Raw genomic sequence first — 24,532 nt, forward strand, 5'->3', positions numbered from 1 at the left:
TAAACTCTGGCAGAGGGGCTGGGTCCAGGGGAGGAGAGTAGGGCGAGGCGAGCAGCCAAGCAGACTGCTGTCAGAATCTTTCCCCATCTCAGTGAGCTGTAGGCTGAAGCCGCAGCAAATATCTCCCCCCTTCCACAACTTTCCCACCCAGTTCCTCTAATTTTGGCTTGTGTTTTCCACCATGATCTGGCTGGTATGGCTTTGCTGTCGTCTCTCAGCCGTTTCTGCACAGCAAGATCCTGAACTCCTAGCCAGGGACCTAGAAGAAGCTGAGATTTTGGATTACGACCTCATTGACAATGTAAGATCTTTTAATAATAATAATGGTTTTATTATTGCTCTGGGTTTGTTGCCAGATTATAGGAGACTGTTAATGGGCAGGGAGCAGAATAACTGAGAAAGGGTGTGTGGAGCTCAGCTCTTGTGACTTGAGGAGCAATCCGACATAATTTAGCAAGCAAAGCTTTTCTCCTAGCCCAGTGGGTAAAAGTTCCTTGGTTTTCTTCCTGCGTGTCCAGCTGCTGTTAAAATAAAAGGGTGGGGTAGCTGAAAAAAATTGAAAAGTGGCAAGCTTAATTAAAGAAAAGACCTTCGCAATTGTCCCATATATGCAGAGTTGGCAAGTTTAGCCTCTAAAAGGGTTCCCTTATCATATAATAAGAGTTCTACGGGAAATGCAGCCAGCTGCTCCCATTTCTTGCAGCACTTTATAATAATAATACAATAATAATTTATTATTTACGGTATACCTCGCCCATCTGGCTGGGTTTCCCCAGCCATGCTGGGCGGCTTCCAACAAAATATTAAAATACAATAGTCTATTAAACATTAAAAGCTTCCCTAAACAGGGCTGCCTTCAGATGTCTTCTAAAAGTCTGGTGGTTGTTGTTCTCTTTGACATCTGGTGGGAGGGCGTTCCACAGGGCAGGTGCCACTACCGAGAAGGCCCTCCACCTGGTTCCCTGTAACTTTGCTTCTCGCAGCGAGGGAACTGCCAGAAGGCCCTCAGCACTGGACCTTAGTGTCTGGGCTGAATGATGGGAGTGGAGACGCTCCTTCAGGTATACTGGACTGAGGTCGTTTAGGGCTTTAAGGTTCAACACCAACACTTTGAATTGTGCTCGGAAACATACTGGGAGCCAATGTAGGTCTTTCAAGACCGGTGTTATATGGTCTCAGCGGCCGCTCCCAGTCATCAGTCTAGCTGCCACATTCTGGATTAGTTGTAGTTTCTGGGTCACCTTCAAAGGTAGCACCACATAGAGCGCATTGCAGAGTCCAAGCGGGAGATAACTAGAGCATGCACCACTCTGGCGAGACAGTCCATATGGCTCTTTCACAGAACCATAGAATTGTAGAGTTGGAAGGAACCCCCAAAGAATATCTAGTCGAACCCCCTATAATGCAGGAATCTCAGCTAAAGAAAACCCTAACTTTGGAGGGGTGATAGTCACACCTGGCAAATAAATAAACCAATATGCACACTTAAGGTGCAGGAGCACCCCATTCTTGAAGGCTGGATTTGACAGCCCTGCTTAAACATGCATGATGCCACCCCAGGTAGCTAAATAAAACCTCCCTTTTCAACTGCAGTATACCTTGGTACTGAGGACAAACAACAGAGGACGTTCATCACCCAGCTTGGATGCTTTCTGTAGCCCTCTCTGCTTGCTTAATATAGTTTCCTTGCCTCTCAGTTTTATTCTGCGCTAAAGGATAAATGAGATATGATGTATTATACTATGATTCATTTTGCCCTGCAACCCATCCTGATGATGGCTATTTTGGAATTTCAATCAATCTGGCTTGTCAGAATACTAGGCTTCAGCTGCGATCCTTTGCACGCTTACTCGAGAGTAAGGCCCACTCATCCTGATGAGACTTTCTCCCAGGTAGACATAGGACTCTACTGTAAATAGACCTTTGGTCTGATCTAGGAAGGCTGTCCTTCCATTCCCAACTCTCTCAGAAGCCAAGGTCAGAATGCTCAAATATCCCTTCGTCCATCTTGAGGTTGCACCTCGCCCCTTCGGACAATTTCGAGGTGCTATCTCTGGTATCCACAGGTTGTTTTCTCAGCTTCCATAGATTCTCTGTGTTTTGTTTGGGATCTCGTGCAAAGCGAGGGGTGTGTTGTCCTTTACACCGCAGGAACACCTAACTAAACAAGCCTGAGGAATTCACTAGGAAATCCTGGGCTGAAACGCAGGTGAGAGGCAAGCACACAGAACAAAAGGAAATAGCAACTTTTACTGGGGGGGGTGGAATAGGTGATCTGGAGGTGAGATGCAGGTTCTCCAGAGGCTATTGGACACCAAGTCCCATCAGCCCCAGCCAGCAAAGGCAACAGGGAGCTGGAATCCAATAGCATCTGGAGGGCCCACCTGCCGGTTGCCCACCACAGGTTTAACCCTTTCCACGCCCACTGCTTTCCCTTTGCAATTCTGCCACTGGCCACAGGGGCAGTTTTCAATATGTTTTACCTATGCATCTTTCGTGAGGGGGTAGGGGATGACTCCATTTGGGGGAACAGCTGAAAAGAGGGCTTGAACAGCAGCAGGCTGGGTAAAGGTTAAGCAAGCCTTATCCTCCCCCGCCCGGCAGCTTAAGGCAGCCACTTAAAGGTAAAGGGACCCCTGACCATTAGGTCCATTCACGGATGACTTAGGCATTGGTCCTAACTGACTATATCTGGCTTCAGCCCGTCCGCTTGAAGTCCGGGAAGGGTTAACCACCAGTAGGGGGAGTCCTGCTGATGCACATCAACTAGGAACTCCCCCCCCCAGGGTCACCAATAGGGGGCGTGCCTTAGGCCCTCAGCTCCCCAGTCTTCAGAAAGGGCCACGCCCCCCGGAATCCTTTATCTGACTACCCTTCAATATGTGGGGCAGGTGATGGCGCTTCCTCCCCTCTTCCATCTACAGAACTATACCAATGCCTAACCACCAATACCAAGAAAGATGTGACGATTTGCTACGAGGCAGGCGAAAACCAAGTGGCTGGTGCCAATTGGCCAAGTGGAAAAAATTCCTACCAGGCCCCTTAACGGCGACCAACCAAGGTCCATAGTAAGGTCAAAGACGAAAAAACCTTTAAGGGTGGGAGGGTGGGGAAACCCAGAACAGCTGGCAGGCGGGAAAAGAGGGAGATCCCCAGCTGCGCCTGCCTTAAATAGGGCAGGCCACGCCCCCAGAGCCAGCCGATTGGCTGGCCAGGGAGTGACGTGGCCGGGGATTCCTCCAATCGTGCGGGGGCTGGGTTCCAGCCGCCATGCGCATGGTGGGGCTGTGACACCCGCAATCCCACCTCCTCTGCAGGGCGGAAGTGGCTTTGGGGTACAGTTAATGTAACTAAAGTTGTTTATAGCGTATTCATCAAAGACGAGGAACCAAAACTACGGAACTCCCTTCCACAGTACGGAGTCATGGCCACCAGCCTGGATGGCTTTAAAACAGGATTAGACAAAGTCATGGAGGAAAGAGCTACCAATGTTTATTTGCCACGATGGCTCTGCCCTGCCTCCACAGTAGTGCTTCTGAATACCGGTTGCTGGAAACCACAGGAGACGAGAGGGGTCTTGTGTTTGAATCCCGCTTGCGGGCTTCCCATGGACATCCGGCTGGCTGCTGTGAGGAAAGGATGCTGGACTAAGATGGGCCATTGGCCTGATCCTGCAGACTCTCCTTATGTTCTTATATCCCCACGTCCAGATGTTGGTGGACTCCAACTCCAATCGTGAAATATACTCGGAGTCGAGTGTGGATTTCATGCTCTTTATTCAGCTCATAGTGGTGAGGAGGAATGAAAGTCCCCTCAAAGTATCTGCTTTATATACATTATTTACACAATGGGCTGCACGTGATTGGCTAATTCCGGAATTCTCCTGTAGGCCAATCAGGTTGTGGATTCACTTCCACCTGGAGCCGGATTGGGTGGCTTCTGCAGACCAATCAGACTGCTGCATTTTGGATCCTATTGTTCTAGGACCAATCAGACTGCTGCATTTTGGGTCCTATTGTTCTAGGACCAATCAGACTGCTGCATTTTGGATCCTATTCAACTCAGTACATAACACATCGTCTCCAGCCAGCCTGGTCAGTGGGGAGGGAGGATGAGAGTCGAATTCCAGCCACATCTGAAAGGCTACAGGTCCATGTGGATTGCTTGAAATAGTTTTACAGAGCTCTGTTTCCTATTTGCAATATTTTGGAATCTGGGCCCAGGTTTCCCCAGGCTAGTCGAGGGGGCTTTACTCCCCCCGGTTCATTCTATATTTAAGTCAGAGAAGCCTTTCCAAATCCAGGGGATTTCGCTGCAATCAAAACGGGGTTCCAGAACTACATATGAGAGAGCAGCTTAGTTGCTAGCTGGGCGGGAGACATTGCAAAGGAATGACTTGGCTGTAGGATATATTAACGTCATTCACTTTTCCGCCCCGGGGCAGAAATAAACAAATGCCCACACTTGTTGCCAGGGGTTGTTGTGGTAGCGCTGGTTAACATCATCTGTTCCAGCGCGAGGTTTATAAAGCTGTCAGCCCGGCCCGCTGCTGTGCTCACATGCCCTTCCTGTGGGTTATTGCTTTGCAAGGACAGAAATGCAATCTGCAAAACGGTCCGGCAATTGCGTTTTCTACACATCTGCTCTGCAGGTCTTGTTTCTTAGCAGGAAGTTCTACAGAAAGGGCCTCCGGCCAGCCAAATTGCTGACAGGTCTGCCCTCTGGGGTTTTTCATTGGAGAATTATTTTTTATTTATTAATAACGTTTTATTGCATGATGCATTTTTTGTATTTAAAAACACAGCTTTTTCTTCAAGAAGCTCATAGTGGGGCACGTGGTTCTCCGCGCTTATTAAATCTCCACAACAACCCTGTGAGGTAGGTTAGGATGAGAAACAGTGTCTGGCTCAAAGTCACCCAGCTGAGTTTCATTTCCGAGTAGAGATTTGAACCTGGGTCTCCCAAGTCGTATCCCAAAACTGTAACCACTACACAGCACTATCATGATAATTTGGCAAGTGTACATTTTCACACGCCAGATATCTGCTTCAAATTCTAGAAAACCTTTAGAACAAGGGTGTTCTGCTTCAGTCGTGTGTGTGTGTGTGTATGTGTGTGTGTGTGTGAATGCGGCCCCCCCAGGCCACACTATATGGCCCTCAGAATCTTCCCTAGGCAACACCCATCTCTCTGGGCTACAGCCCCCGTCAGCACTTCTCCTATCTCTTCTCCAGTGCATTGGTCTTGTTGCAATTATTATTATAATTATAAATATATTTAGATTCCACCTTTCTTCCAAGTTGGCAGTTTACAACATTTAAAAACATCATCACAGAACACAGGACAATAAAAATAAACTAGCTAAAAACAGCAACGGCATGTGTTCCGGAGCTGAGAAAATATCTCTTTCTTGCCCAGACTGAGGATGGAGAGGTGAGTGTGACTTTTGCATGGCTGGGATGTAGCCTGCTGTACAAAGGTATCATGTTTGTTCTGTTATGTACTGAAGTTCTCACCCTGGGCCAGCAGGGGGATACTGTAGATAGTTTTCACTCAGGTCCACATATGCAAATAAGAAATTGGAAGTGATGTTCAGTGATTGGATAGTTACAGAAAGTTGTTACTGTTGCTTTGTAGTTGAGCTCTATATAAGCAGGTTGGCTGAACCCTTCAGCCCAGTTCTCTTCTGGCCTGTGAATAAACAAGGGCTGTTTGAAGAATCGCTGTGTCGTCTGATATGTTCACCCACAACTTAACATGTTCCTTCCACTTTTGCCTCTGGTCACTACCACCCTTGGCATGCAGTCCTGGGAGGGCTGGTGTCAGGAGCAGGCCAGCAATATCTCACATATGCCAGTGAAGTTCTCTCTCTTTATTCAAAGAAACAACTCAGGAGTCCAGGCCTAGTGAGCGCAGCAACTCTTCTCCGCAGGTTCCTTCCAATCTGAGGCTCCTTTGTCTTGCCTCTCTTTGCTACGCTCTCTTCATACCTCTTTGGGTTCTGGGAGACCCGGCGGAAGGGAGCTGGTTGCTTCAGGAAGGGGAGACAGCCTGGCTTCCTGACCAGCCTGACTCATTTCTGCTTCTTGGCCTCCCTCCTCTCCAACCTCTGCTTCTGCCTCTGATTCTGGGCTGCTCTCTGCCACAGACTCTTCCTGCTCACTAAGCCCTGTTGCCTCTTCAGCTTCCTTCTCCTCCCAGTCTGCTTCCTCTTCTCCTTCTGACCACACATTGTCGTCCCACCAGGCTCTGAGCTTTCTTCCCTTGGGGTTCCGCAGCTGGTGTCTCCCACCATTCCTATTCTTCCATCCAATCCATGACAGCTGACCATGAAGAAACATGGTCAGTGGAGGGTAGTCCATTAGGGCAAATGGGTCAGTGCCTCAACAGCCTCAGGCTGTCCTCACCTGCCAATCTTCTTTCTTACAACCAGTTCAGAAGGTAGCCTTGGCTGTTGGATTCCTCCTTGGTTTTCAGTGTTCCACTTGTAGAACACAGCAGGAATGCGGATGAGGACAAAGCTAGATCTAGTCGGCTTTGCCTGCCCTTGGCTCTGGCTCCCCCTACTGTTGAGCTCCCTTCCTTCCGCCCTACCAGTTCCAATAGGCACCAGCCACAAATGGAGGTAGCCCACACCCTCAATGAGTCAAATCGCTGGAAAGAAAATGAATGAAGGTGCCATACTTGGCACCAAAATCACTTCCAATCTGCGTCTGCAAGAGAAGGGTGGAAACAGATGCAGAGGAGGTCTAATAATAATAATAATAATAATAATAATAATAATAATAATAATAATAATAATATATTATTTATACCCCGCCCATCTGGCTGGGCTTCCCCAGCCACTCTGTGCAGCTTCCAAAATTACAGTAATGCATCAAACATTAAAAACTTCCCTAAACAGGGCTGCTTTCAGATGTCTTCTAAATGTCAGGTAGTTGTTGTTCTCTTTGACGTCTGGTGGGAGGGTGTTCCACAGGGCAGGAGCCACTACCGAGAAGGCCCTCTGCCTGGTTCCATGTAACTTGGCTTCTCGCAGGGAGGGAACCGCCAGAAGGCCCTCAGAGCTGGACTTCAGTGTCCGGGCTGAATGATGGGGGTGGAGACGCTCCTTCAGATATACTGGACCGAGGCCGTTATGTGTTTTGACACTGGAGAATGCGTGACTTAGCTCTAGCATCTTGGCATTCCAGCCTCCATGTAAACAGTCATAAAAATCTCATTTCTGGGAGGCAAATCAGCAGATATAAATTGACAGCAAGGAAAATTGTAGGGTCGGTGGGAGGCAAAATATACCCTTACATTCCTGAGGTTCCAGTTCCTTTTCACCAGGGAAAGGGGGAAAGGGCTTACTGCTCACTTTTAAGAGGGGAATTATGTAGAAACACTTTCCCTGAACACAATCCTTTCTTCCTTGCCAGAACATTGCATATAATATGCAAAATTCAGATTGCACCCTCATCAGGAAGAACTTTATGACAGTAAGAGCTGTTCGACAGGGGAATGGACTCCCTCAGGAGGTGGTGGGTGTTGATATTTTCACCCCTCCCATTGACAGAATCTCCTGATCTTTTTGAGAAAGAAGGGGTGGAAACCAAGCAGTGTGGTGTAGTGGTTATGAGCAGTAGACTTGTAATCTGGTGAACCGGGTTTGCGTCTCCGCTCCTCCACATGCAGCTGCTGGGTGACCTTGGGCTAGTCACACTTCTCTGAAGTCTCTCAGCCCCATTCACCTCACAGAGTGTTTGTTGTGGGGAAGGAAGGGAAAGGAGAATGTTAGCTGCTTTGAGACTCCTTCGGGTAGTGATAAAGCGGGGTATCAAATCCAAACTCTTCTTCTTCTACTCTTCTGCTCCTGCCTGACTGCCTGACTCTGTGTGTGGAGAGCGTCTTATCTATGTGGTGACTAGATGGCTGAGTGGGAGAAGTAACACTCATGCAAGCCAGCAGTTTGTTAGTTTGTACAGTGGTACCTCAGGTTAAGAACTTAATTCGTTCTGGAGGTCCGTTCTTAACCTCAGTCTTGCCAATCAGAAGGCTGGCGGTTCGAATCCCCGCGACGGGGTGAGCTCCTGTTGCTCGGTCCCAGCTCCTGCCAACCTAGCAGTTTGAAAGCACGTTAAAGTGCAAGTAGATAAATAGGTACCGCTCCGGCGGGAAGGTAAACGGCATTTCCGTGCGCTGCTCTGGTTCACCAGAAGCGGCTTAGTCATGCTGGCCACATGACCCGGAAGCTGTACGCCAGCTCCCTCGGCCAATAAAGCGAGATGAGTGCCGCAACCCCAGAGTTGGCCACGACTGGACCTAATGGTCAGGGGTCCCTTTACCTTTACCTTTTTTATCTTCAGTAGCTTAGGGCCTCATCAAATCTAAATCCAGCCCTGGGCTGAAGGAGTCTCAAAGCGGCTAACATTCTCCTTTCCCTTCCTCCCCCACAACAAACACTCTGTGAGGTGAGTGGGGCTGAGAGACTTCAGAGAAGTGTGACTGGCCCAAGGTCACCCAGCAGCTGCATGTGGAGGAGCGGGGAAGCAAACCCGGTTCCCCAGATTACAAGTCTATAGCTCTTAACCACTACACCACGCTGGACAATTGTTATAGCTATTATTATTTATTAAATTTGTACAGTGGCGTAGCGTGGGGGGTGCAGGGGGGGCGGGCCGCACCGGGCGCAACATCTGGGGTTAGGGCAAATCCACGGGTTAGGGGGCGCAAATCCACGGGTTAGGGGGCGCAAATTACTTGCCTTGCCCCGGGTGCTGACAACCCACGCTACACCACTGAATTTGTATACCGCCCTCCAGCCATAGATCTCCAGGACCTGGGTGACTAGGGTTCAAATCTGCACCTGGCCATGAAGCTCTCTGGGTGATCTTGGCCCAGTCACTCATTCTCTGCCACAACAGGGTATGTGGTGAGGATAAAACAGGGAGAGCCGTATACCCCTTCCCCTTGAGCTCCTTTGAGAGAAAAAAGAGGGCTAAAAGTGCAATAAATAAATAAATATGAAAACATCTCAGAAACAACAGCTGTTCCAAGGGCAGTCCCATGTATAACAGATCCGTGGGGTCTTATCTGTATTTTACCAGAGCATGGATCACAGTAGCACGGCTGCAACGTGACTTACAGAATTCTAAAAGGTTCCCTGCATAGCTGGCTCTGTGTGTGTGTGTGTGTGTGTGTGTGTGTGTGTGTGTACACTTTATGGGGATAGTTTGGCTTTGCGCCAAGGACCATGCATTCCTTAGCTGGACTGCTGCACGTTCCAGCATTCAAACCAGGACACAACCCGGCGATAACTTGGCAATACAATCACAATTCCATTTTCGCAGCTTTGTCCTGTGAATTTGTTTGCCTTTGAGCGCACATGTGTGTATAAATATAAGGAGAACTTGACAGTTAAACAAGCAATTGCTCAGTACAAAACTGTCTATGACTGCAACCGTTTATTTCTCATGACTCCTAGTGTTATAAGAGATGAAGAAAGACTTGCGATATTATGCTTTCTCCATGCTGTGCATAATTTGTGCAAACTTCCATTATGTTTCTTTTTACTCGCTTTTCCCCTAAACTAAAAATTCCGAAATGGGGCAACCATCCCTTGCAGAGAAGTGCAAGAAATCATCATTCCAGTTGGTAGAACATGAGACTCTAAATCTTGGGAGACTCAGCTTCATTAGAAATAGATAAAAAAAGGTCCAGTAGCACCTTAGAGACCAACTAAGTTTGTTCTTGGTATAAGCTTTCGTGTGCATGCACACTTCTTCAGATACACTGAAACAGAAGTCACCAGACCCTTATATATCGTGAGGGGGTGGGGGTGGGGTTTTTCTCAGGAGGGTAGTAGGAGATGGGTGATTGACTCAAAGGATATGGAAAATCTGCTGATGACTGTTAACGACTGCAATTAGTCCTACAGGAAAAAGCAAGGGATAGTATGCAGATGACCAAAAATAGCTTTAGCATAAGTAGCGCTCATCTCGCTTTACTGGCCAAGGGAGCCGGCGTACAGCTTCCGGGTCATGTGGCCAGCGTGACTAAGCCGCTTCTGGCGAACCAGAGCACGGAATCGCCATTTACCTGCCCGCCGGAGTGGTACCTATTTATCTACTTGCACTTTGACGTGCTTTCGAACTGCTAGGTTGGCAGGATTAGCATATGTAATGAGACAAAAATCCAATACAGTGGTACCTCTGGTTAAGTACTTAATTCGTTCCAGAGGTCCGTTCTTAACCTGAAACTGTTCTTAACCTGAAGCACCACTTTAGCTAATGGGGCCTCCTGCTGCCGCCGCGCCACCAGAGCACGATTTCTGTTCTCATCCTGAAGCAAAGTTCTTAACCTGAAGCACTATTTCTGGGTTAGCAGAGTCTGTAACCTGAAGCGTATGTAACCCGAGGTACCACTGTATCTCTATTCAGACCAGGTCTCTCCATAGTTTTCAGCATAGTGATAAGTTGTAACTCAGCAATTTCTCTTTCAAGTCTGTTTCTGAAATTCTTTTTAATTCTGAAATCAGCTTCGTTATGTTTGTGTTTCTAAAAAAAATACGTTATAACACTGTGACACCAGATGGCGCTGTGGAGTCCCATCTTTTGGTAACGTGATTTCCCATTAAGAGGTTTACAACACATTTTCCTGAAACCATTTTTTGTGTGTGTCTAGATCCAGCCAGAATTGTGGGTTCAAGTCCCATGTTGGCCAAAAAAATTCCTGCATTGCAGATGGTTAGACTAGATGACTCTTTTGGCCCCTTCCAACGCTGTGCTTCTCTCCATCTCAGATGGAGAGCTCTCTTTCTGCATGATACAGTGGTACCTCAGGTTAAGTACTTAATTCGTTCCGGAGGTCCGTACTTAACCTGAAACTGTTCTTAACCTGAAGCACCACTTTAGCTAATGGGGCCTCCTGCTGCCGCCACACCACCGGAGCCCGATTTCTGTTCTCATCCTGAAGCAAAGTTCTTAACCTGAAGCACTATTTCTGGGTTAGCGGAGTCTGTAACCTGAAGCGTATGTAACCTGAGGTACCACTGTACTTCCTTGGTGTGATCTCTTTTTTGGCCACCTTGTTAACATTCTTGATTTCCTTGCAACAAATCTTTCTTCGGCACCTGCCACATTGTTTTTCCTGAAAAGGAATCCACGATGAATAACAGTGTCCCTACTTTTACAGGTTGCTCGAAGAGTCCCAAGGCATAACCGGTTTCTGCAGAGATTGGTAGGTTCGCAATGCTTACTATTCCCCTACAAAAAGCTGTTGTCTTTGCAAGAAAAGAAAGGATGAGTTTGCAAGTTTGTTTGCTTGTTATGTTCCCAATATTTCTAGACTTCTTTCACCATAGAGGGTCACAAAACAGTTCACACAACAACCCATAGATCAACTCATCCATCAAAGTAATACGACACTTAAAACAAACAAAAACTGCAGGTGAAAACATAAAGCGCAACTTACTTAAGTCTCCTGCTGAAATGGAAAGGTCCTCATCAAGTATCTGAAGTTCAACAGGGGGGCTTGTCTGATCTTGGCTGGGAGAGAGTTGCACAGAATTGGGGCCACAACAGCTCCTGGTAGAGATAAGCTGTACATCTAAACCATTGGGTGCAAGTAACAGAGACTTCCTCCGAGGATCTCAGTGATTGTGTAGGGAGATAAAGTCCTCAAGGTGTCCTGGACTCATGTTGTTAAGACTTGCAGTTTAATACAAGATCCTTGAGCTTAGCTGGTAACTTGTGTGCAAGCTCTTAAGCCCCGGAGTTATGAGCCGGCAATATCCTGTGTTGCAACAGCAGAGATCATTCAGTTTGTAACTTAAGGGTTAATTCTGTTTAACACTAACAGCCAAGGGGGAAGATGGGTGGAGGTGTTGCTTAGCAACCAGGCAGCATGACATGAGGCACTCTGATTGGCTGTTTAGTCCAGAAGGAGTTTCCTTCTCTATGCATCTACACTAGGAATCCCAAACTCTGCCCTCCAGATGTTTTGGGACTACAATTCCCATCATCCCTGACCACTGATCCTGTTAGCTAGGGATGATGGGAGTTATAGTCCCAAAACAACTGGAGGGCTGAGTTTGGGGATGCCTGATTTACACAATCATGTGGGGAGACACCTGTACTACACCTGAGGGTTTCAATATGTTTTGGGACTCCCACCAGCCCTTTCAGCATGGCCAGTGGAGCCAAGGGGGTTGTGTGATTTGTAGTCTTGCAAAACCTGGACCATCGCAGGTTCTCCATCCCTGGCTTACAATTAAGAAAACCTCAAAGCAGTTAAAAAAACCCAAAAAACTGGGGAGGGGAAGGAACATACATTACAAGCATTTGAAAAAGTGCAATTATCAGAAGAGGCACATTTGGAAATAATTACGAGCGATTATGCCACACCCACCAGGGGTAGCAGAACATAAGAGGAGAAAGTTGGATATTACCAGCAGCGTGGAAAACCAATTGCACTTCTTCTCGTAGCCTTCTGAACCACCCACCCGGAATCAATGATCTTGAGGAACGTGCCACGTCCTGGCTTCACCTTTCGTGAATGATTTGCAACTGCTAAGCTGAGCTCCCCGCCTTTCACAAACTTCCATTCACACCCAAGGAGACTCCAACACTCCTTTGCCTATGGGCCTTTCGTGCAGGGATTTGCTTGGCAGTCAGTTATGAATGAAAGCCGTTTGTACTCAAAGCTCAGAGAGCTGTAATGGATTGCTGGAGGTGCAGCGACACGTTGCAATACCGCTAAGGAATGGCTGCTCTCTTCCAACAGGAGACCAGGCCCCGGATGTCTGAATTCTCGGTGAGATCCACAATCATTTCTCGCTATGCATTTACGACCGTCTCCTGCACTTTGGTGAACAGCGGCTCGGAGCCCAGGGAAGGCCAGTTTGAGATGCAGATACCCATCACAGCCTTCATCTCCAATTTTACCATGTAGGTGAGAGGTTTTGCTGAGCTAGGTACTTGTGGCTAGGAATGAGGGGTTCAGTTTGCATTTAAAGACAAGCCTAACATATTTCCACTTTCTGAAATGGTAACACCCCCCCCAAAAAAAACCCCAGCACACCAAATTTCTGGAATTTGATCTCGCAGTAGAAAGTAGGGATACCTTTTCATATACAGTGGTACCTCTGTTTATGAACTTAATCCATTTCGGAAGTCCGTTCTCAAACCAAAACTGTTCTTAAACTAAGGCACGCGTTCCCTAATGAGGCCTCCCGCTGCCGGTGCCCTTCCACCATTCAGATTCCGTTCTTAGACCGAGGTAAAGCTCGCAAACCGGGACACTATTTTCGGTTTTTCAGAGTTTGTAAACTGAAACGTTCTTAAACAGGACTGTTCTTAAGCCAAGGTACCACTGTATATCGTGGTGAGATGTAGTGCATTCGGGTATTCCAGCATTTATATAAACCAGTTTCCCCCCAAGTTTTTTCTGGGCCATTGCCCTCTTGGTTCCATAAACTCATCCCTAGTGCCCCCTATTGTTTAGTCGTTTAGTCATGTCCGACTCTTCGTGACCCCATGGACCAGAGCACGCCAGGCACTCCTGTCTTCCACTGCCTCCCACAGTTTGGTCAAACTCATGCTGGTAGCTTCGAGAACACTGTCCAACCATCTCGTCCTCTGTCGTCCCCTTCTCCTTGTGCCCTCCATCTTTCCCAACATCAGGGTCTTTTCCAGGGAGTCTTCTCTTCTCACGAGGTGGCCAAAGTATTGGAGTCTCAGCTTCAGGATCTGTCCTTCCAGTGAGCACTCAGGGCTGATTTCCTTCAGAATGGAGAGGTTGGATCTTCTTGCAGTCCACGGGACTCTCAAGAGTCTCCTCCAGCACCATAATTCAAAAGCATCCATTCTTCGGCGATCAGCCTTCTTTATGGTCCACCTCTCACTTCCATACATCACTACTGGGAAAACCATAGCTTGAACTATACGGACCTTTGCTGGCAGGGTGATGTCTCTGCTTCTTAAGTGCCCCCTACCCGATAAAAAATGTTATTCAGAATAGCAGTTTGCATGACCCGCTAAGGACAATAACACAATAAGTTTCAAACCGGTAATAATTGCACATCTTATCAAAACCTTCCAACAGTTTGTCTTTACCCCCGATGGTGCAATCTTCTACTGCCTCTCGAGACACATGGATGCCAGCAATATTCAGAATCCAATACAAATTATTTAGTGTACTTAATTCATCAAAACTGATGTACATGATGTATTGAGACCTGCTTTTCAAAGTCTGATAGTCAAGTACACCTCCAACATCTGCCTGGTACCCCATTGCTTCTTTTGCACCCCTCCCAGGTTATCCCACGGCCTCCCCCCAGCTCAATTTGGGAACTCCTGCCAGAAACAGTCATATAACGTCATTCAGAAATGCTCACCGTACTTAAATAACCAATTTTCCCACTAGAAAGGAGATTTTGATGAGCGTTTTGTATGAAGGCTGGAATGCCCAGGTGTAAACTTGACCACTTAGCTACATGGCCGTGTGGCCTACTTTGCGGAAACAGTCCTTTATTTGACGGTGAAGAACCTTAAGTGGGGGAAAGCTGGGGTGGGGAGAGTTTGAAATTGCCCCTCAGCAGCAGGTGAAGAAGGCACACAGGTCAACTGGTCACAGCCGATCCTCACAATGGTGAGATGCGATGCATCTGGGAATTCCAGCCTTCCTATAAAAACAGTCATAAAAATCTCCTTTGCGGTGGAAAAAATATTTCAGATTTTTTTAAAATGACAGTTTTATAAGAAGGCTGGAATGCCCACCCAGCTGCAGTGCTTCTCACCACCACAAGGAAAGCTGTGGCTGGCAGAATCCACTGGATCCTATGCCCCTTTGTGCTAATATTCTCTCTTTTTTTCTTTTTCCAAAATTTTTTATTGCTTTTCCAAATTTCCAACAAACACACATGAAAAAAATAAATTACAATATTAAAAGGAAAAAACAAACAGACATATAGACACCCATCTGTTGAGAGCCCAATTTAGTTTTCATTGTTAAATGACTTCCTCTAATCCCCCCTAAATGAGTTTCCACAGATCTCCTGGTAGCAGTTTTCCAATACAGTGGTACCTCGGGTTACAGACGCTTCAGGTTACTGACTCCGCTAACCCAGAAATAGTGCTTCAGGTTAAGAACTTTGCTTCAGGATGAAAACAGAAATCGTGCTCCGGCGGCGCGGCAGCAGCAGGAGGCCCCATTAGCTAAATTGGTGCTTCAGGTTAAGAACAGTTTCAGGTTAAGTACGGACCTCCGGAATGAATTAAGTACTTAACCCGAGATACCACTGTATCCACTTTCTAATAAAATTAACTTAATCAAGTTGCTATCTTTCTTTCTCCTCATAATATTTTCAGTCCATAACGTTATACAATTCAACATATTTTACTCCTAGGCCAAATTGGTACTTACAAATAGTTCTACTTATGTTATATTGGAATATCTAGCTAAATAGTCCTTAAATTTCTTCCAATCTTCTTGATGTATCTCCTCTTTCTGACTGAGGATTCTTCCAGGTCCAGAAAGCCCATCATCTTCATCTGCCATTCCTCCACTGTTGGTATTTCTTGCAATTTCCAGTTTTTAGCTAACAAAATTCTTGCTGCAGTTGTGGCATACAAAAACAATCTAACATATTTTCTGGGCAATTCCAATCCTATTATTCCAAGTAGAAAGGCTTCTGGTTTTTTAATAAATGTATATTTCAACAGCTAACATTCTCTCTTTCGTGGCTCCAGGGTCATCGGTGAGAGGGTTTACCACGGGGAAGTAATCGGGAAGGACCAGAAGTATGGGGGCACGGACAGAAAGAACAGATATTCGAGACCCACAGATAACGGGTAGGTATTGCAAAGAGAGGGGCAGACCTCTTGCAGTTTAAGCTGTTCCAGGTCTTACATGGGGGACTTGACCCATCTGGTCTCTGGACAACCAAACAGAAAATGTTTTGTGAAGAAATAAAAGTAGTAGTTACTTACATAAGCTAGGTCTTGAAGCAGCAGCAATACGAAGACAGGTTTATGATTACCATCTAGGTTTAAAAAAAGGTAAAGGTAAAAGGAGCCCTGACAGTTAAGTCCAGTTGCAGACGACTCTGAGGTTGCAGCGCTCATCTCGCTTTACAGGCCGAGGGAGCCAGCGTTTGTCCACAGACAGTTTTTCCAGGTCATGTGGCCAGCATGACTAAGCCGCTTCTGGTGCAACAGAACACCAACACAAGAGCAGTGCACGGAAATGCTGTTTACCTTCCCGCCAGTGCGGTACCTATTTATCTACTTGCACTTTTTGGCGTGCTTTCGAACTGCTAGGTTGGCAGGAGCCGGGGACAGAACAATGGGAGCTCACCCCGTCATGGGATTCGAACCGCCGACCTTCTGATTGGCAAGCCCAAAAGTCTGTGTTGAAAATAGTGTCTGAGCCGCAGAGCTCAGGCAGCACATGTGGTCAGCTTGGAGGCATGAGGAAGAAGAAAAGAGATGCCCAGGCAGGAAGGAAGGATGTAGTGTTACAGCTTCCTGCCAAGGCAGACAAAGGAAGTGATCTCACAGAGCTCTCTCTAGCAAATTTTACAGGAAAGCTCTGTGGGCTTTAGCCCTTCATGTTCCTATCTGGCAAAATATGAATTGATGGTTTGACTGCAATGAAGGTCCACAAAACAAATGCTGTACCATTGAGCTGTGGTTGCTTCGATGGCTACCGCCTCCTCCTGGCTTTTGAGACCTATATAAACCAAAGTCGTCTCCTTTCTGCCCTATTGCCTCTGTGGGGGATGAGGTCCTAAGTATATGAAAATATGCGCCCTATTGAAACCCACATGCTAACTGCACCTTTGAATTCTCCTGGTAGGGAACACAGAGTTGAAACATTCAAAGCCTCCGGAACAATTCCCCGGAAAACAGAAGCCGTCTTCCTGCTGCACTATGAGGAGCTTTTGCAGAGAAGGTTGGGGAAGTATCAGTACATGGTCAGCATCCGGCCTCAGCAGCTGGTAGGGAAGTTACGGGTGGAGGTGAACATCCTTGAAAATTCAGGCATCGTCTCTCTGGAAGTCCTGCCTCTCCAAAACAGCAAGAGCAGGGGCAATGGGAGCAGCGAAGGTGAGTAGAACTTAACACGGGGGCAAGGAACGCTTTTCAGCCAAGTGTGCTGGACCTGGGGGTAACCCAAGCAACGCAGTCCAGGCCCAGTCCCAAGTCCAAGGGTTCTGCGAGGAGTCAGTCCACCAGGACATGAGGCAGGAAACCAGGCAAGGTCAGGCACAGGAACTCCGGCAGGTTCTAGCAAACAGCAACATTGCTCCTACAACCTGGGGTAGGGTCTGACAGCCTTTTATCTCTGTCGGGGTAACGGCCGGTCCTGATCCCCCGCTGACTCACCTCCCTGTCTCACCCGAAGGCGAGCACTCCTCCAGCGAGTACTCAGGTCTCTCCTTCTCTCAGACCTCAGTCTCTGCAGCTCGGGAGATGTAGGTGGGTTACTAGACCAAGGGGCCGCCTCAGCCTCCCCTGACCCAACCAGTAGTGGAGCAGCTGTGAGTGATGGCCCAGCTGGAGGCAACGAGGTCATCCCTGCATCTGGAGCCAAGGCAGGCTCAGGCCCCTGACTCAGCCCAGCTGGTGCTTGTTGCAGGGAAACCTGTGCAGACTGGGACTCTTCAGGATCAGGCCCCAGACTTGGTTCAGATGATGCCTGAGGCGGCAAAGGATCCGATGCGGACTGAGACTCCTCTGGTTCCGATTCCGATTCCGAGTCCCAGGCCATCACACCAAGGGCCAAATTCTGTTCTAGGCAATCTTTGAGGGGCCAGCTGGGAGAGGAGGGCATGGCCAGAGGCAACCTTGACCTCTGTACAGTGGGCTAGTTTCTTCATCCAGGCAAGCAAGAGGCGCTATCAGAGTTCAAGGAAACCTCAAAAATATGTATACGCACAGGTCCCTCTTACTGAACACAATGCATTGCCAGGAAACCGTTAATTCACTGAGGGTTTGCTTAGCGGGCTGATAGCTTCCTCTATTTCCTATGGGAGAATTTCCAATCCATGGTTTCTCCACCTCTGCCACTACCATGTTTTCTTCCAAAAATGGCCGCCAGCCAACCAGGAAAAGAGAGGCAAAAGAAACACTGGTTTGTCTAATCTGTTCTGCTCTCTGATCTGTCTGTTCTCGCTTCCTGCTCCCTCTTTACATGCCTCTTGCCCACAAAGTGGCCACAGTTGACTAGCAGGGCACAAACCAGTAAGAAAGATGGCAAGCTCCATCTGTTCGGATATCTGAATCAGCTGTGCAGGTAGCAAGGTCTGGGTATAATTTTTTTGTGTCTGGATAAGTGAATTTTTGCATAGACATATAGCGGGACCTGCGTGTGTTTTGCAAATTTGCAGACACAAAATTGTGTATTAGGAGAAAGTGGCCCAGTACCGTTGAATATTTTGCCATTAGAGATTCAGCGGATGCCTTCTGTGCCAGCTTTTAAATGTCCACTGAAAACTTTTCTATTCCACCAGGCCTATACAAGCAATTAAGAATACTTCCTTCCGCAATGATTAAATGTCTGGGTTTTACTATTTTAATGATTTTTATTATATGTTTTTTATTGTTGCAAACCACTTCAATGAATGCTTTGCGACACAGTGGTATACAAGTATTTTAGCAAATTAGTAGATGTGCACCCCACCTGGATTTTAAATAAATAAATCAGAAACGGGTGCAGAAACTTGTGGAACCGAATCTAAGTTTGAAAGAAGAAGAAAACCCCCTGAGAGAAACCAAAATTGACCAATTAGAATTGGGAAGTTTTTAACGTTTGATAATTTACTATGTTTTATATATCCTGTGAGCTGCCAAGAGTGGCTGGGGAAACTCAGCCAGATGGGTGGGGTATAATAAATAAAATTATTTATTATTATTATTATTATTATTATTATTATTATTATTATTATTACTACCTACTCTCGAGCAGTACCTACCCCACAGGGTTGTTGCAAGGTTCAAGTGCAGAGAGTGGGGAGATGCATGTCACCCTGTCGTAGGATGGGATGGAAACGTAAACAGAGAAATAAAATACTTTTCGGCATCTGAGAACGATTCTCCCTGACTCCTGATCTCCTCCTGGGAATGTGCTTATTTTAAGCAAATTGTTTTTTCCATCTGGCTGTGCCAAATAGCATAGGAAGTCCAGCGGCTCGACAGTGATGGAAATCCCCCTGTTTGCCAAAGGCAGTAGCCAGCAGGCGACGCAGAGGCATTCTGTCACTCCTCTGTGTTTCCCCGTCCATAGTTTTTATTGTTCCTTTGTACACTGGCAGCTCTGCGGGAAAGGATGAGGATGCTGTCGCTTAGCCTAGCAAACTGTTATGTACTGAGTTGAATAGGATCCAAACTGTAGCAGTCTGATTGGTCCTAGAACAATAGGATCCAAAAGGCAGCAGTCTGATTGGTCCTAGAACAATAGGATTCAGAATGCAGCATTCTGATTGGTCCTAGAACAATGCAGCAGTATGATTGGTTGGCAGGAACCACCCAATCATGCTCCAGATAGAAGTGAATCCACAACCTGATTGGCCTACAGGAGAATTCCGGAATTAGCCAATCACGTGCAGCCCATTGTGTAAATAATGCATATAAAGCAGATACTTTGAGGGGACTTTCATTCATTCCTCCTCACCACTATGAGCTGAATAAAGAGCATGAAATCACTTTGTGACTCTGAGTATATTTCACAAACACTGTGCTAAATTAGCAAGGCTGTCTTGCTAAACGACCCAAGCTGGGGACTGAACCTCTGTCGTGTGCCAATGCTCAGATTTCAAGAACAGCAGCATGTGTCTGTTGCAAGAAATTCGGCGGCATTAAACTAGCCGACAGTCTTTTCCAAGATCCCATCCTCACTTCTTGCTGTGTTGGAGTCAAACAAGATGTTTACATGGCAGATGGGTATAATAGTCTCTTTTCTGCAGCCACCTTCACAAGGGAAAACAACTGTGGGTGTTTATGATCTAGAGAAACCAACAAAAAAATCCCTTTCCCTCCAGTCATTTCCCATTCAAAATCCACTCTTAAACTTCCTTTCCATGCATTGGAAAGGGGCTGTAATCTGGAGACAGAAGGTAGTCTTCATGTTCTGCTTTTAAGATGCTCAGATGGACTCAGGACTCAGTTCTACAGCTGCAAATGCAATGTTTTAAGTGCATTAGACAAATGTGACACTAGATGGTGATGGTGAGCTTATGGCAAATTTGATATATTTTTCAAAACGTTTCTTCTTTTTTTAAAAAGCATTTTCACAGTATTTTTTATATGCGTCTAGATTCCACCCCTGTCTCCCTGCGGATGGGAGTAAATTTGACTCCATTCTCATTTAAAGGTGGACCTGTCTAATTTGAACTCTTCGAGGCAACACCTGAACCGAAACGCAACCATCCTTCAAAATTCACACTTTGCCGAATTTAGAATGCAGTTCTCCAGCCAAATAGTGTGCACAAAAAGTCACACGCTGGGTTAAATTGTGCATGAAATTGCATATATATATATTGGTTAAGGCAGCGGTTCTCAACCTGTGGGTCCCCAGATGTTGTTGGACTACAACTCCCATCATCCCTGACCAATGGTCATGCTGGCTAGTAATGATGGGAGTTGTAGTCCAACAGCATCTGTGGACTCACAGGTTGAGAAACACTGGGTTAAGGGAACATGCAGACATGCATTGTTTAAGGGGGAATTGCTTTGCAAAAATGTATACAAAAATTGCATACAAAACTGTGTCACACAGTTGTGTATTACGGGAAATTCACCTTTAAGTGCTCGTGGGTTGTTACGAGGGTTTTAGGAAGTGAGTGGAAATGTTATGGAGAACTGAACTTAGGAATGGAAACTGAGAGAAACCAGAATTGAAGGGTTCACTCGTCCCAGTGCCCCTCCACAGTGAACTCCTCCTCCATTCATGAAAAAAGGCTCCTGTAGTCTTCCTCTGGGGGACGCGGGTGGCGCTGTGGGTTAAACCACAGAGCCTAGGACTTGCCGATCAGAAGGTCGGCGGTTCGAATCCCCGCGACGGGGTGAGCTCCCGTTGCACGCTCCCTGCTCCTGCCAACCTAGCAGTTCGAAAGCACGTCAAAGTGCAAGTAGATAAATAGGTACCGCTCTGGCGGGAAGGTAAACGACGTTTCCGTGCGCTGCTCTGGTTCGTCAGAAGCGGCTTAGTCATGCTGGCCACATGACCCGGAAGCTGTACGCCGGCTCCCTTGGCCAATAAAGCGAGATGAGCGCCGCAACCCCAGAGTTGGCCACGACTGGACCTAATGGTCAGGGGTCCCTTTACCTTTAGTCTTCCTCTGCAGATAGTAATTCTGTTGCCTTCATGAACCTTCCCTGATGGACCCTTAAATTAAGACCCAGCTGGCTTCCTTTTACGTCAATTGCACACACATGTCCCGGAAACCCTCTATTAATGAGGGATAGAAAAATGCTACGTCTTGAACAAGAAGAGGAATAATATTTATACCTCGCCCTTCCCGGTTCAGAAAACTGGGCTCAGGGCAGCTAACAACAAATTTAAAACACTTAATTGATGCAACAGCATAAAATACAGTATAGAACGTGAATAACAATAAATTCAGAATTCAAAAATCAATTTAGGGGGGAAATCCATCCAATAAACATTAGATAATCACCAAGGCTATCTGGCTAAATTAGTCCTATTTGGGCCAGCGAGGAGACCAGGGGAGAATTAGCTGTCAGGAAGGACTGACGATGAAATAGTTGGCTGCAAATGGACAGTAAGATACGTGCGAACCCAGCTATTTTGTTTTCCCCACGCAGGAAACTTGCAAGCCACCAACTTTTGGAAAACTGTTTTCTGAGCCAGGCAGGTGTTGGGCTATTAAAAATTAGTTATTCTAATGATTTGGGCTGCCACCAACAAAATGATGGATAGGAAACTGAAGCCAATATGTTTTGCCCTTTTGGATGATCTCATGCCCAGGCTTCATTCCAGCTGACATCAAAAGTCCAGAGTTCCTCTCTCCATCCCTGCTGAAATGTCATTTTATTCTCAGCTATAGATGGACGAAGAACTTTTTGATGGTGAGAACTCCTCAACAGCAGGGCTGGCTCTCTCAGAAGGTGGTAGACTCTCCTTCCTTGGACGTTTTTAAGCAGAGTTTGGGTGGCCATCTGTCATGGATGCTTTAGATGAGATTCCTGCATTGCCAGGGGGGTTGGACTAGATGACCCTTGGGAGTCCCTTGCAACTCTATAATTCTATGAAATTAGATTCAGTTCACATTTAAAGTTGAACTTACCCAATTTGCAATGAGCTACTTATCTGTAAGGATGTGGGTGGCGCTGTGGGTTAAACCACAGAGCCTAGGGCTTGCCGTTCAGAAGGTCGGTGGTTCGAATCCCCGCGACAGGGTGAGCTCCCGTTGCTGGGTCCCAGCTCCTGCCAACCTAGCAGTTCGAAAGCATGTCAAAGTGCAGGTAGATAAATAGGTACTGCTCCAGCGGGAAGGTAAACGGCGTTTCCGTGCGCTGCTCTGGTTCTCCAGAAGTGGCTTAGTCATGCTGGCCACATGACCCGGAAGCTGTATGCTGGCTCCCTCGGCCAGTAAAGCGAGATGAGTGCCGCAACCCCAGAGTCAGCCACAACTGGACCTAATGGTCAGGGGTCCCTTTACCTTTGCCTTTATTTATCTGATGCTTGCCTCGCAATTCTCCAGCTGGTTGCCATATGTCCTCTTTTTCCAGGACATGTCCTCTTTTTCCAGGTAGAGTTGTCGTAGCAATGAATAGTTAAAAGCAGAAGTAGGCAAATGTGTCCCATTTTTTGCTCTTCAAATTATGGCAACCCTAAAGGTGTACCAGAATGTATATACTACGGTAAGGTGTGCACAATATGCATATATCGCTGGAAATGTCATACAAAAATGCAATAAATTAGAGAAAATTGTCTTGTCAAAAATGTGTCTATTAGGCAAGGCAGCATACGGATATGTGTATATTAGGAGATGTTTGCACTAAACTGTTGCATTCAAATTTTCATTAAAAAAAATTAAAGACTTGTGCAGAACCAGTTTTAAGGTTGGAAAAAAACAACCAAGTGCTCTTTGAATTTTGCACCACCGTTTTTGACAGTAGTAATTATAAAATTATAGAGTTGGAAGGATCCCAAAGCAATGCAGGGATCAATTAAGGGCCAGAGTTATAACGAACAAGCTTGCTGCAGGTTTCCAGAGTCAGCAATACAAGTGGGTACTGCGACAAAATGTTACAGCATGCTGTGATCTTGTTTACGAAGCTTGTCATAGGTACTTAACGGTGTGTTTCCCCACCAGATGACATCTCCCCGCCACCCTCGACGGTGGTTGGCCAGACAAAAACTTTAGCCAAGGTGACCTTCAGCCCCAACGTTGTCCAGCAATCCAAGATCGCACGGAATGGCGTCCTGGGAGATTTTGTTGTCAGATACGACGTCAACAGGGAGCTGAGTGTTGGAGATGTCCAGGTAGCATGGCCTGCCGTTCGTTTCATTATTTGCTGTGCAATTCGTGAAATCGATTTCTGAAGGGAAAAGGCTACCTAGCCAACACAGTGCAAATTGGCATGGGTGGGTTGGTAGATTTAAGCCTCCTGGGAAATTCCAGAAGCAATGCATGATTAAAACTGTAAAGTATGGAAGGCCTAGCAGGGGGCTGGCAGTGCTGGTGTCAACTTCTCTTAATGTATCAATTCAACAGTGTCCCTCATTGACCACCCCTAGATACTTACTGTATCTGCATGTACATACCTCCAGTAAAGTCTTGTGGGTAACTGAGATCATACTGGGGAAAACTTGACCACCTACTCGAAAGTATAGACTCTCTGTCACCCAACCCTCGGCTTGTCTTGGGAGGCGACTTCAATGCCCGTATCGGCCTTGTTTCCCCACAAAATACAATATTATCTGGACTAAACTTGGAGGACAAACCTGAAATCTGTCAGAGGGCAGCGATGGACACCACCTCTAACCACGCTGGGAAATAACTTTGTGAACTTATAATTAAGCATAACCTTTTGTTATGCAATGGGCACAGTCAAGGGGATAGAGATAATCTCTTCCCTTCCCCAAAGTTTGATCTTGCCTGTAACAGCAACTAGTTCCTAGAAGCTGCTATTCAAACCTGGATCAGACCTGGCCAGTTACCTTGTAGTCATGGATCTGAAGGCGCGGACAGTTTGCTGAGATCTAAGCAACGCCCAGATCTTTGGCCGATAACTGGAGACTGAGGCTCATTGCAATTGGTAGGACAGGAAGGAGGGAGGTGAACAGTAGGTGGCGCCGGAGCCAACAACAGACGCAGCCAACCAATTCCGATTTGCCCTATTCTTCCCATTCTGTTGGAAGATTTGGGAGAGATGAAAAAGCACATACTGATGAACCTGCTTTCACAGGAGGCAGTTTGGGCCACCAACCTAGATGGCTTTAGAAGAAGATTAGAGAAATTCAAAAGGCTCTTCCTATGCTCTTAATGGACCAGTTTTCATTGCCTTTTTCCAGAGTTCTG

The 24,532-nt window shown here is 46.7% G+C and overlaps 1 protein-coding gene across 4 annotated transcripts in view; it reads left to right on the forward strand.

The window, feature by feature from the left end:
• The window catches only part of ITIH5 (inter-alpha-trypsin inhibitor heavy chain 5), a 55,390-nt gene continuing 30,858 nt past the window's right edge, over positions 1 to 24,532 (forward strand). Inside the window, exons 1-6 of one of the 4 annotated variants that reach the window (XM_083572628.1) lie at positions 1 to 301; positions 11,176 to 11,220; positions 12,766 to 12,929; positions 15,732 to 15,833; positions 16,840 to 17,090; positions 23,324 to 23,493. In XM_083572628.1, the coding sequence (XP_083428754.1) occupies positions 182 to 301; positions 11,176 to 11,220; positions 12,766 to 12,929; positions 15,732 to 15,833; positions 16,840 to 17,090; positions 23,324 to 23,493 (852 nt within the window). In that variant the 5' untranslated portion in view covers positions 1 to 181. The remainder of the gene's footprint in view (positions 302 to 11,175; positions 11,221 to 12,765; positions 12,930 to 15,731; positions 15,834 to 16,839; positions 17,091 to 23,323; positions 23,494 to 24,532) is intronic. The other 3 variants (XR_014538745.1, XR_014538746.1, XM_083572627.1) reach the window with 3 other exon arrangements.

Source organism: Podarcis filfolensis (genome assembly GCF_964270895.1).
Source record: "Podarcis filfolensis genome assembly, chromosome: 10".
NCBI lineage: Eukaryota > Metazoa > Chordata > Lepidosauria > Squamata > Lacertidae > Podarcis > Podarcis filfolensis.